This window comes from Callithrix jacchus, chromosome 3, assembly GCF_049354715.1.
Source record: "Callithrix jacchus isolate 240 chromosome 3, calJac240_pri, whole genome shotgun sequence".
NCBI classification, from domain to species: domain Eukaryota; kingdom Metazoa; phylum Chordata; class Mammalia; order Primates; family Cebidae; genus Callithrix; species Callithrix jacchus.
Genome location: NC_133504.1, coordinates 135,119,606 through 135,131,721, shown reverse-complemented (window position 1 = coordinate 135,131,721; position 12,116 = coordinate 135,119,606). Strand labels below are relative to the sequence as shown.

Here is a 12,116-nt window from a genome sequence, read left to right as displayed (position 1 = left end):
GCAAAATGCTAAAAATGTATTTTCTTAAAGATTTTCATAACATGACAAATAGAACAAGAATTCCAGTGTTTTGATTTCAGAAATACTTCAATGATTTAGGAAATGATTGTAGCTTAGGTATGTTTCTCTATGAGCACTGGTATCTCTCTGATATTAACAGAATTGGAAGTTGCAAGGCTGAGCACAGAAGGAAACTTAGAAGACCTAAAATTTCCAGAAAACATGGGCCATGGAAGCACTATCCAGCTGTCTGCAAACACTTTAAAGCAAAATGGTCGAAATGGTAGGTTAGAGTTTATTTTTTAAGTTTGAGGAAATTAAACTTGCATCAACTCATTGCTTTTTGGCTTGAAATATTAAGTCCACTGTTTATAAGCGTTTCCCCCTTCTTCTTCTTACCTATTCTCTTTCTCTTCCACTTCCTCCTCTTCCTAATGTACCGCACCATCAATATTACAGTAATATTTATTCTGAATTCTCAATCAGATTTGGAAATTGTTCCATTTCTTTTCAGTAGCCAGAAACTTAAATATGAGGGAAATTATGGACACCAAAATTCAGAGGATCTGACACTTTTCCTCAAAAAGAAGAACTGTCACTAAATTTGCAGATTTTAATTGTAAATTTTTTAATGTAAATTTTAGTTTTAATTTTAAAATTACATTTTTTTGGTTATTTAGCTTCTTTTTGAGAGTGTTTTTATGCTTTTTTTTTTTTTGCAAAGCATACAAACATTTAAATGCAAAGAGATGATTTTGGGAAATGGAAGTGTAAATATAGTTAGCTTAGCTTAATACTAAATTGAATACACTGAAAATAATTAAAATTCAATAAATAATCTTATAAAGAATGTCCCCAAACTCACTAATATTAAAAACTATTTAAATTTACAGACATATATATGGGTGTATATGTATGTGTGTGTATATATATGTCTGTATGTATACATCTCCTCTAAAGTAGACTCCTGTTTCCCATATTTGTACATATATACATATGCATACATACAGACACATAAATGCACACAGACATTCCTTTTTTGCCAAGAAAGGGAGATTGTTTAGCCGTCAGGAAGATGACTTCAGTTCCTAGCAACCAACTCAATGCTAATATTTCATATTTCAGGGTGAATAGTTTTGAGAAAAGAAGATCCAGTTAAATAATATCAAGAAAAATAACTTATATTTGTTGCCATCAGAATAAAATAGTCTGTAAATGTTTGAAATACTATAAGACTAAACTTGGAAATCATTTTTATGTTACTCATTTAACTAATAAATTTTTTGAGACAGCAGTAAGATTCAATAGAGCAAAATTAGATTCCTTCATTGGCTTCCTAAATCATGTCCCTGCTTCCACTCTTTTGCCCTCCAACAGTATATGCTGTTGACAAACGGTTCTTCCTGAATCACAAATCTGACCAGTTCACCTCCAGTTACGCTTAGAATGAAGTCTCATGACCTAACTAGGCCTTCCACGTGCTACCTGATACACTTCCTTCCTGCCTTTTTTCCCCCCCTTTCGTCTTAGAAAGCAATTTTTACTTTTTTTTCTTTTTTTGCATGGCAGCCTCTCTATCATTCACTTTTTAGAATGAATCTATCTTTGTAGTAGAGTCTTCCCTATCTCCTCTAAGGTAGACCCCTTTTTCCCACTCTTTTCCCATTAGCCATGATTATGCCAATTTTCTTCATAACATTTATTCACTTACCAATTTAAGAAATAACATTATTACTATTTTTTAATCTGCCTACGTACTGCCTATGTCTCCCTCCAAGCAGTAGACATGTAGAAATATATTAGTCAAATTAAGTGTGCTTATTTATTTTATTGTTCACTAAATTAATGTATCATTTTGGGTTTTTTTTGTGTTTTGTTTTGTTTTGTTTCGTTTTCATAGAGAAGAGGGTCTCTATGTTTCCCAGGCCAGTCTTGAACTCATGGCCTCAAGGAATCTTCCCACCTTGGCCTCCCGTCGTGCTGAGATTGCCGGCTTGAACCATTACACCCAGGCTGTTTTTGTTTTTGTTTAAGTCACATTTAAGCATTAATTTTGGAGCAGAAAATATGAAAGAATTGCCAGTGACTATGTGTGCTGGTAACTCACGGTGGGCTGGCAAAATGACACCATCCCAGAAGAAGAAATTGGCATGAACTATCAGCCAATTATGAACCAATTAAAATTAAGGTTTTTTTAATGTCAGCAAGAAAAATGTGTGGATATTCTTAATTTTAACCTTCAAAAATCAGCATTTTAGTGCCAAATCTAGAGGAAAAGAACATAATTAAATTATATGTTGTAACAGATAAGTATTTAGTGAATTACTATGATTTGCTCAGTACTGTATTAACACTTGCAGATTAGATAAGAATGCTCTCTTCCATTATGTAGCTCTCGTCATAATTTCTTTGCTGGATTTCTGAAATGATAATGGTTATCTCATACAATTACTGAGAAGGCTGGAGAATCAGGCCCAGAAGATATATACAAGAGCAAGGAGGCTGACAGCAGTCTATACCACATCACAGAATCGTTGCTGTGAAATGCCACGGCTGCCACAAGTGAACTCTGTTGCAGTAACTGTGCCACTGATGCTGCTGCTATTGCTGTACCACATCCTGCTTCCTTGTATCACTAGCTCCTTATCTGACATCTGAGGCTACTCTATCTGATTAGATGCATCTAGCTGAGATGCCCAGAGCAACCTCTTCACAATAAGCGAGGAAAGCAAGTATATGTCCACTTTGTCTATACATTCTGAAGATGAGGGAATTTCCCAAACATGGCGGTTGGATGTTGATTAGCCCTCCTCCTCTTCAACTAAATAGTTATTTTTTTTTTCTATCTTCCCACATAACTCAATTTTTCCCCACTTGATTCTAAGATTCAGAGATAGGGACTGTGATGTCCTCATCTTAGTAACCATAGTAGTTGGGGTCAGAAATAAGATATAGGACTTGACTTTGTAAAATAAGGAAAATGATACAATTTTTAAAAAGCTTGTCAAAGGACAGTTCACTTCATAGGGGATTACATTGAAGAGATTGTCATAAAGGGGAAACTAAGGTAGAAGGACTTGGTGACTTTGTAGAAACAATGACATTAAAATAACATGACAGTTGAGTTTTAAGACAGGTAAAGATTGTGAAATCTTGTGTGTTTTCCTTAAAATTCAAATTGAGTTATAATTTACATACATTAAAATATACATTTAGCTTGACGAGCATTTAGTTTGGGAATTTGACAATTGTACATCTATAATATCACCCAACAAAAGAAAATAAATCTCTTCTGTACCCAGAAAATTTTCTAGTGTCTCCTGCAGTCTTCTTATCCCTCTCTTCACCTAATAAAACTTTCTTATTATTATTTGTATACACAAAATTTGCCAATTTTTAGACCTGATATGACTTGTATCATACAGTATATATCATTTCCTGTCTGAATTAACTAGGCAAAATATTTTTAAGTTAACTCATTAAAAGATTTTAATGGTAACTCATTCTAGTCTTATTTTCATGTTGTTCCATGTATCAATAGTTGGTTATTTATTGAAGCATGGTATATTCTATTATATAATATGCCACAAATAATAATTGTTCCCGGTTGGGGCTATTAAGAATAAAGATATATATCCACATATATTGTGGTGGATATATGTTTTTACTTATCTATGAAGGGTAGATGTATGTTTAGTTTTATAAGAAATTGTCAAACATTTTTCTAAATGGTTTAGGTATTTCATACTACCACCAGAAGTGTGCAAGAGTTCCATTTCTGTCACATCCTATCAACATGAGTGTGGTCAGTCTTTTCAATTTTAGAGATTCTTGTGGATATGAAATGGTAACTCATTCTAGTCTTATTTTCATTCCCAAATTACTAATGATGTCAGTCATTTTTAATGTGTCTAATGGCCTTTCATTTATTTTTTTAAATGTGTGTATTCATGTCTTTTGCCATTTGAAGGTGCCATTATTTTATTGTTGGTTGGTAGAAATCCTTTATATATTAATGAATTTTATTTTTAAATGTATTTCAGTCTACTTATTTATTTACATTCTTAATGATGTATTTTGATAGACAAATTTTTGGTTTGATAAAGTTCAGTTTACTATTTTACAGTTAGTGTTTGGGGTCTTATTGAAGACATCTTTGCCTTCCTAAAAGTTTGAGGATATTATTCTAGATTTTGTTCTAGAAGCCTTATGATTCTGGATTTTATGTTTAGGTGTATGATATATCTTAAGTTTAGTATTGAGTATGGAGTAACATAGGGATTGAAGCCCATTTTTAAAAATACTGCTATGTAGTTGTTTTAGCACAATTTGACTTTCCTCTCCTCATGAATGACTTGGTGCTTTGGTTGAAATGAATGCTTGTTTTTTTGTATAAATACATATTATATGGATTTAATTTTTTATCTCATTAGTACTAACTAATTTAAGTAGAATGGACAAAGTAATCAGAATTTGCATTTATTTTAGGAGAGATCAGAGTGGCCTTTGTCCTGTATGATAACTTGGGTCCTTATTTGTCCACGGAGAATGCCAGTATGAAGTTGGGAACAGAAGCTTTGTCCACAAATCATTCTGTTATTGTCAATTCCCCTGTTATTACGGCAGCAATAAACAAGGAGTTCAGTAACAAGGTTTATTTGGCTGATCCTGTGGTGTTTACTGTTAAACATATCAAGGTAAGAAAATGGCGTGTTAACTTGGTTGTTCACATTATCTGTATTTTTATAACACTGAACATTAAGTGTATCAATTTTATTTTAATATTTTTAATATTATTTGACATACAGCAATTCATTTTCTGTAAAATTTAGTGGTAATTTTTTTTTGTCAGAATTAAGATTTGGAGTGGGGAGAATAATTCTTGTATATATAAATACCTATGGTAAAAGCATTCATAGATGGATTTATAAATGCTTCTTCATAACTAAAAAGAGCAAATGCAAGTGTAGAGATCTAAAGTACAGCCTGAAAATCATAGATATTATAAAATTCTACTGTATATGGGATTCATGTGAAATGAGTAGATTTTTAGCTGCTTTTGCCACAAAAACAAGAAAACAATGGGTAACTATGTGAGAGGATGTATGTGATTTAGTAACCTTTCTATCTATATGTATTTTATAACATTATGTTGTATACCCTAAACATTCACAATACTGTTGATGTTTTTAAAGTAGAAAAGTAGTACATTAAATAGAACTAGACACGGTTCTATATATGATATTTCAAGTAATTATGTCCATGTGAAGATATATTTTTGAGTATTTACAAAGATCAAGGTTGTAAATTCAACAAAGATTTCTAAAGATCATCTTTTGAGATGTTGGTGGTTAAGGGCAAATAACCTTTTTATTTTGCAATGTGCATTGATTGGTATGATTCTGAAACATTGATACTAGTATATTCTTTTAGTATTAATTTAAAACAGTGCAATTCCCTCTAGTCAGAGGGAACAAAGAAAAACATATATCCAGTTTTGCTTAAAATTGATGAGGCCCATTTATGGAAACATTGGTAGACATCTCTGTAATATTGGAACAGAATATGAAGTTGTGTTATACGTAAATAAAATGCCTACCTAATTTACATGATCATAAAATAGTTATTGATTTTATGGATTTTTTTTTCCCCTGTAGCAATCAGAGGAAAATTTCAACCCTAACTGTTCATTTTGGAGCTACTCCAAGCGCACAATGACAGGTTATTGGTCAACACAAGGCTGTCGGCTCCTGACAACAAATAAGACACATACTACATGCTCTTGCAACCACCTAACAAATTTCGCAGTACTGATGGCACATGTGGAAGTTAAGGTAAGCTATATGTCTTACAATAAATATGTTTTAATTTATAATGTGGTCACTCACTGTAAATAGTCCTAACTATATGAGCTATCATATTTTGATGTTTTTCTACTTTCATAGTAATTCTGTCAAGGAACTCTCTGATGTTCAAACCATATCCTGGTGGGTGATTCAATGAACTGGTTTTCTCTTTTCCTATTATCAATATAGTTCATAAAATTCAAGTTTGCTTAATAAACTTCCCCTCGTCTCCCTGTTATATTGTATAATAAATGTCAGACCATAACCTCATGAACAGGGTGAGATAAGACCCCAGGACCAAAGGCCAGTGGAATTGGTTTATGAAGCTGGGACTGGGGAGGCTGAAGAGTAAAGAGCTATGCATAGGTTAAATACAGTCAGACTGATTCTTGGGAAAGCAACCCTCAAGCATGATATGCCAGAGCATGGAAGTGCAAAGGAGTTGGCATACTCTAACATAAGCAAATGGGTTCTGCCCGTGCAAGAAGACACCACTCTAAGGAAAGATCCAGATGATAGGTAGTTTCCAAAGCCAGAAACATGGCTGCATCAATTTCCTCCCAGTGTGACTAGCTTTCATGTGTATAGAGGGTTGTGAGATGGAGTCTATGAGTTTGCAAGGGAAGAGAAGGCTGAAACAGGGTTTCAGGAAATCAACTCAAGCAGGATAACAGTGAAGGTTAGAAAGGCAGTAACTGTCAGATTTTGGGAGTCCTAGGCTAGGAAACACAGAAAAAAATGTTAAGCAAGTCAGTGCATCAGTAGTAAGATTAATGTTAACACTGAGTAATTCTAATACTCAAGCTTTAGAAATGTATGGGGTTGAAAACTTCAATTTTTATTTCAGGCAAGATACTTCATGGCCAGAGATGATTGAGAATGCAAGTATCTTGCTTCTCTCATTACAATGGCCAAGAACTGAGGCTGACTCAGATCCACATGTTGGGTCTAACCAATAGTTATAGTTGGAAGAAAGCTACTAAGAGATTATATACATTATGTGACATTAAAAAATTTATTTTTGAAACTTTCAAATAAGCTGCTTAACAAACGGAATACTTTTTTCCCCCTAATATTGTGTGTCACATATTAAATGGATAATTACATTTGAAATCCTAAAATAGGCCAGGCGTGGTGGCTCATGCCTGTAATCCCAGCACTTTAGGAGGTCAACATGGGCAGGTCACTTGAGGTCAGGAGTACAAGACCAACCTGACTTACATAGCAAAACCTCATCTCTACTAAAAATATAAAACTTAGCTGGATATGGTGGTGCATGCTTGTAATCCCAGCTACTTTCGAGGGTGAGGCAGGAAGATTGCTTGAACTCAGGAGGCAGAGGTTGCAGTGAGGCAAGATCGTGCCACTGCACTCTAGCCTGGAAGACAGAACAAAACTCTATCTCAAAAACCAGAAAAATCTTAAAATATAACTTCTTGGTTTTTTTAAATGTCTTTATAAGTTCAATACAATTTCATATGTACTAGTCTTTAAGATTATTAAACTTGTAAATTTATACAAATTATTTGTCTTTAGAACTAGTACTAGTATTTTGCTTTGGTAGGGCAAAGCACTCATAGCTTCAACACTTTATGCAAACGTTAAAGCTTGGTTTTCATAGCCTTTTGTATTATAATACCATTGCTATAATTATTTGCTACATATTGCATTGTGGAAAGAAAATCAATACTTAAAACCCTGCAATGGCTTTGACAAAGATTGAACATTCTTTCCTACAATTCATAACAGTTTTTCACTATTTTACTAACACTGCTTAGCTTTCAACTTTAGTAACTGGTAAATAGTATTTTCAAAACAACTGTCTTTGTAGGTTCAATAAAATGTGAAATAACATGTATTTTTAACCATACTGTTCAGTTCAGTACATATGTGTTAGTAGCATAATAATGAATAAGATATGAACACTGCCTTCAAAAGGTTTATAGGGTTTTTTTAGATGAGACAGAAAAAAATAACTGTATAGTTAATAAGGCAGTGATAAGAATGAAGTTTGCATAGTGTGCTGTGGGAAAATTGAATAAGTTTAATAAAAGTCTGGAGAAGTTCTTAGAGATTTAAAAGCTGCATATTAAGAGATTAATGGATTAGACAGAAAAGTTGTGAAGAGCATTTCAATCAGTGAAAACAGCAGGAGCAAAAACATAAAGATGTTATATATCATCGTGTCTAGAGCATGGTAAAAGAGTTTAGAGTTAATACACCATAAATATAACAAGGCTAGTTTTTAAGTCAAAATAAAAATGTAGAGACAAATATCTAAATTTAAGATTTGATTAAGGAAACAAGAATTGCAGTTCAGGATATACACACAGACTGGGTGGTCTTCCTTATGCCTGAAGAACAAAAAGAGGGTCGGAGATTTCATATAAAGAAGAAGTATTACATACTGTTTTCCGAGAAAGTTCATTGGCACTAGTAAAATGCGGAGTACTGGGAAGCTCTAGTTGGTGAGTGACAGATGATGGGTTAAACTCCCTTGGAGTCAAAGGAGGTTGTTTCAGTAGCTATTGGATAAAGCTGGTTTTAGGTTACAACAGGCAGTTTCAGCTTGCAGGCTTACAGAGAATTTCATTCTTGGAGCCATGTTTTGTGCCCTGAATGCTCTCTTCCCCATCTTTTGCCCATGTTTTAGTTGACATGACAAGAATAATCCAATTTATATGACCAACTTTCATAGTAGTTAGCAATTGGGGGTGAACTGAAGAATTCAGTAGGACTATAGCCATGAAGGGCATAATGTAAATTTTTATTTTTATTTATTTATTTCCATCTCTGGTGCTTGAATCAGGACAATGTGAAAATTTAGATGGGTGTAACATCTGCAGGCTCAGAGTAGGAGTCTCAATATCCTACATGTCTAAATATTTAAAGTAATACAAAAGGTGGCTAACATGAAATATCGCCTGACTTAGCAAAATACAGCTTTGTAAGCACGAAAGACACACAATCTAAATTTAGGATTCTCAGAATCCCCAGAGTTCTACACCTGTACATGGAAGTGTCAGGAGAGCTGACTCCTGGCTCCCAGTCAGTGGTTTACCCCACCCCTTCAAATATAGGAGCTCCAGGGGAGGGCTCTGTTTTCAGGTCTCAGAGTATACATGTGATACGGATCTTCACAGTGATTCTATGGGCAACTAAACAACGATTGCTAGATTTCTAAACAATAATAGTACTAGTTTATGTTGCAGTTTCACACAGATTATTCCCAATTCTATGTGGATGATAGATGTCAAACGATTAGACTGGAAGGGTGTGGTGGATCATTAATGTAATCTCAGTACTTCGGGAGGCTGAGGCGGGTAGATCACTTGAGGTCAGGAGTTCGAGACCAGCCTGGCCAACATGGTAAAAGCCCATCTCTACTAAAATTACAAAAATAAGCTGGGCATGGTAGTGCATGCCTGTAGTCCCAGCTACTCAGGTGACTGAGGTGGGAAGATTGCTTGAGCCCAGGAGGCAGAACTTGCAGTGAGCTGAGATTGCATCACTGCACTCCAGTTTGAGTGACCGAGCAAGACTGTCACAAACAAACTTATTAGACTGGTTGCAGTGTGACAGTTGTTTCAATAAGTCCTGGTAAAGGGTTTCTAGGTCCTAGACAAGGGCTATTGTAGTAGTCATGAAGAGGACTTAAATTTCAAATATACTTAGGATACGAAAATATAAATGGCTTTTTACCTTGGTTGTAGAGATTTATATAGATGGGTTATATACTTGTACATTCTCTTCTCCCTGCTATCAGTAAAAATAGGGAAAATATTAATGTCCTTTACATTTTACAAAGTGAAAACAATGGCAAAAGTTTTAGCTACCTTATGTTATTGATCCAAATAATTTCATCCAGGCCAGATATGGTGGCTAACAGCCTGTCATCTCAACACTTTGGGAGGCTGAGCCAGGCAGATTGCTTGAGCTCATGAGTTTAAGACCAGTGTAATGAAATCTCCTCTCTATTTAAAAAGCACAAAAATTAGCTAGATGTGGTAGCATGCCCCTGTAGTCCCAGTTACTTGGGAGGTTGAGATGGAAGAATTGCTTGAGCCCAGGAGGTTGAGGCTGCGTTGAGCTGTGATTGTGCCACTGCACTACAGCCTGGGAAACAGAGTGAGACCCTATCTCAAAACAAACAAACAAACAAACAAACAATTTCATCCAAAATTTTATCTGACTCAAATTTAGAGAGAAATGGTGCAGGTATACCAGAGGGAGAGCAAATTCACACTCAGTTAGCAGCTTAAAAGTAAAATTACCTTAGCTGTGTCAGCACAGTTTAAATTTTTATGTTCGAAGGACTACAAACTCTATTTTGTCAGAGCATTACAGATTGATCTGTCTTAGCAAGACTGGCTATAAACTAACAAATGATAGACTTAAATCTGGATTGTATTACTCTGGCTCTGAGATTCTACATTTTAGCCTAAGTAATAAACTCAGACTCAGAAAATGAATCAAATTTGAGGCAGCAACAAAATATCATTTTATACTTAGTTCATTCCCTAACAACCTTTCCTCAATCCATTGTATGACAATCGACTGTGACCATTATTGTGTGTCAACAAGATGCAAAATAAATGGGAATCAATATTTTTGCTTAGCAATCAATCACACAGAATGTGTGTCTTGGAATTCTTGTATCACAATCTCTTGTGATTGTCTGAGTCAGTCCCATTTTGATCTCGTAACACGATTTGAGCATGTTAGTGATCAATGAAAAACAGAAAACAAGGAGTCTGATCACCTTTCGAGGTTCAAAAAGAAAAACACCAACTAAACTTACCTTCCACTAATGTTTCAGACAGAATATTAATTTATTCATACATAGAAGTACAGCAGCCAGTTGGAACAGATATTTATATCTTCTAGTTGTCAATTTCTAACTATACGGGAAAATCTATAAAGGAAACAAAATTATATTGAAGACTTTTGTTTGACAAACTTGGAAGAGTGCAGGAAGAGTTCGCTCAATAATCTTGATAGGATTTGGCCTCAGCTATGGTATCCTTACGCATCTGTCTCCACTCTAAAGCTCTCCCAATGCACTGAATTGCTTCTGTTTGTCGTAAGTGTTATTTCTGCTGTTCGATCAACACTTTTCCTTTATACTTTTATCAACATTTTTGATCACCTAAATTAAGATAAACATCATAAAGGTATTGACACATTATCTAACATACAGTAGGCTTTGAATAAACATAAATTCCTCCTTCCTCATTGTCAGATGTATCACTAGATTTCAAGGATTCCAGTGGAAATTTCAGGCCCTCAAGAAACTCATTTTTAGAGAAGTGGCAATAGGGACGAAGGGCACAGAAGAGACACTGCATCTAGAGTCGTCATTTTGATAAGAATGATAACTGAGACCTACCCTGTGATTTAGAGACGTAGGGAAAATCATCATCTGTATGAGCCAGGAGTGCTCAGAGAGGTCTTATCAAAGTAGCATCCTGTTATGAAGATCAGATGTATTTTATAAGTTAATGTGTGGAGAATTTGAATTGGCTGCATTCTTGCGACACATTCTTCACTTTGCCTTGGGTCACTCCGTAGTTTCTTTATTTTCTCAGCAGCTTGTCCTTTTTAGCATATTTTGTTGTTTTTTCCTCATCTGCATGACCTCTCATTGTCATTCTGGCCCTGAGAATAATCCTGAATGCCTGCCCTTCTTTCCTAGTGATGTCATGTAGTCATACAGCTCTATACTTCATCTCATGACTCTCACGTATTTCTATCTCCAGTTTTAAATTCCAGACTCAGATTTCACCAGTAGCTTGACATAATTATTTAGACTCATATAAAAGTGTCAGAATTCTAGAACTATATGCTTTTGATATTCTCTCACCTAAGTTTTCTCCATTTTAGCAAATGGCTACTCTGTTCTTCCAGAGTCTCTGGTCCTAAAGCATGCATCACCTATGATTTATTCATTTTCATTCATACTGCACACTCAATCCCATTCAGCATCTCCTGCCAGATCCAGAATCTGACCTCTTCTCAACATCATCTCTACCACCTAGGTTCACACCTCTGTCATCTCCCCTCTACTTTTTTTTTTGCTATAGCCTTTTAACTGGTGTCTTTCTCCCTCTTCGTTTCTCTTATTTTCTTTCTCAATATAGTTGCCAGAGGGATACTTTTAAAATGTGAGTTAGATCACGTCACTCCTCAAATTTATTCTCAAAACCCTTTAAAATGCAAATCAGGCACTTCATACCTTTGATTCAATCTCCAGTGGCTCCTTATCTCAGT

General features: G+C 34.9%; 1 protein-coding gene across 50 annotated transcripts in view; it reads left to right on the top strand.

Annotated features, from left to right (window-relative positions):
* Positions 1-12,116, top strand: part of ADGRL3 (adhesion G protein-coupled receptor L3) — an 850,050-nt gene that overhangs the window by 716,511 nt on the left and 121,423 nt on the right. For all 50 annotated transcript variants that reach the window (XM_078367177.1, XM_078367171.1, XM_078367163.1 and 47 more), the window contains 3 exons: positions 161-283; positions 4,489-4,697; positions 5,658-5,834. In XM_078367177.1, coding sequence (XP_078223303.1) covers positions 161-283; positions 4,489-4,697; positions 5,658-5,834 — 509 coding nt within the window. The remainder of the gene's footprint in view (positions 1-160; positions 284-4,488; positions 4,698-5,657; positions 5,835-12,116) is intronic.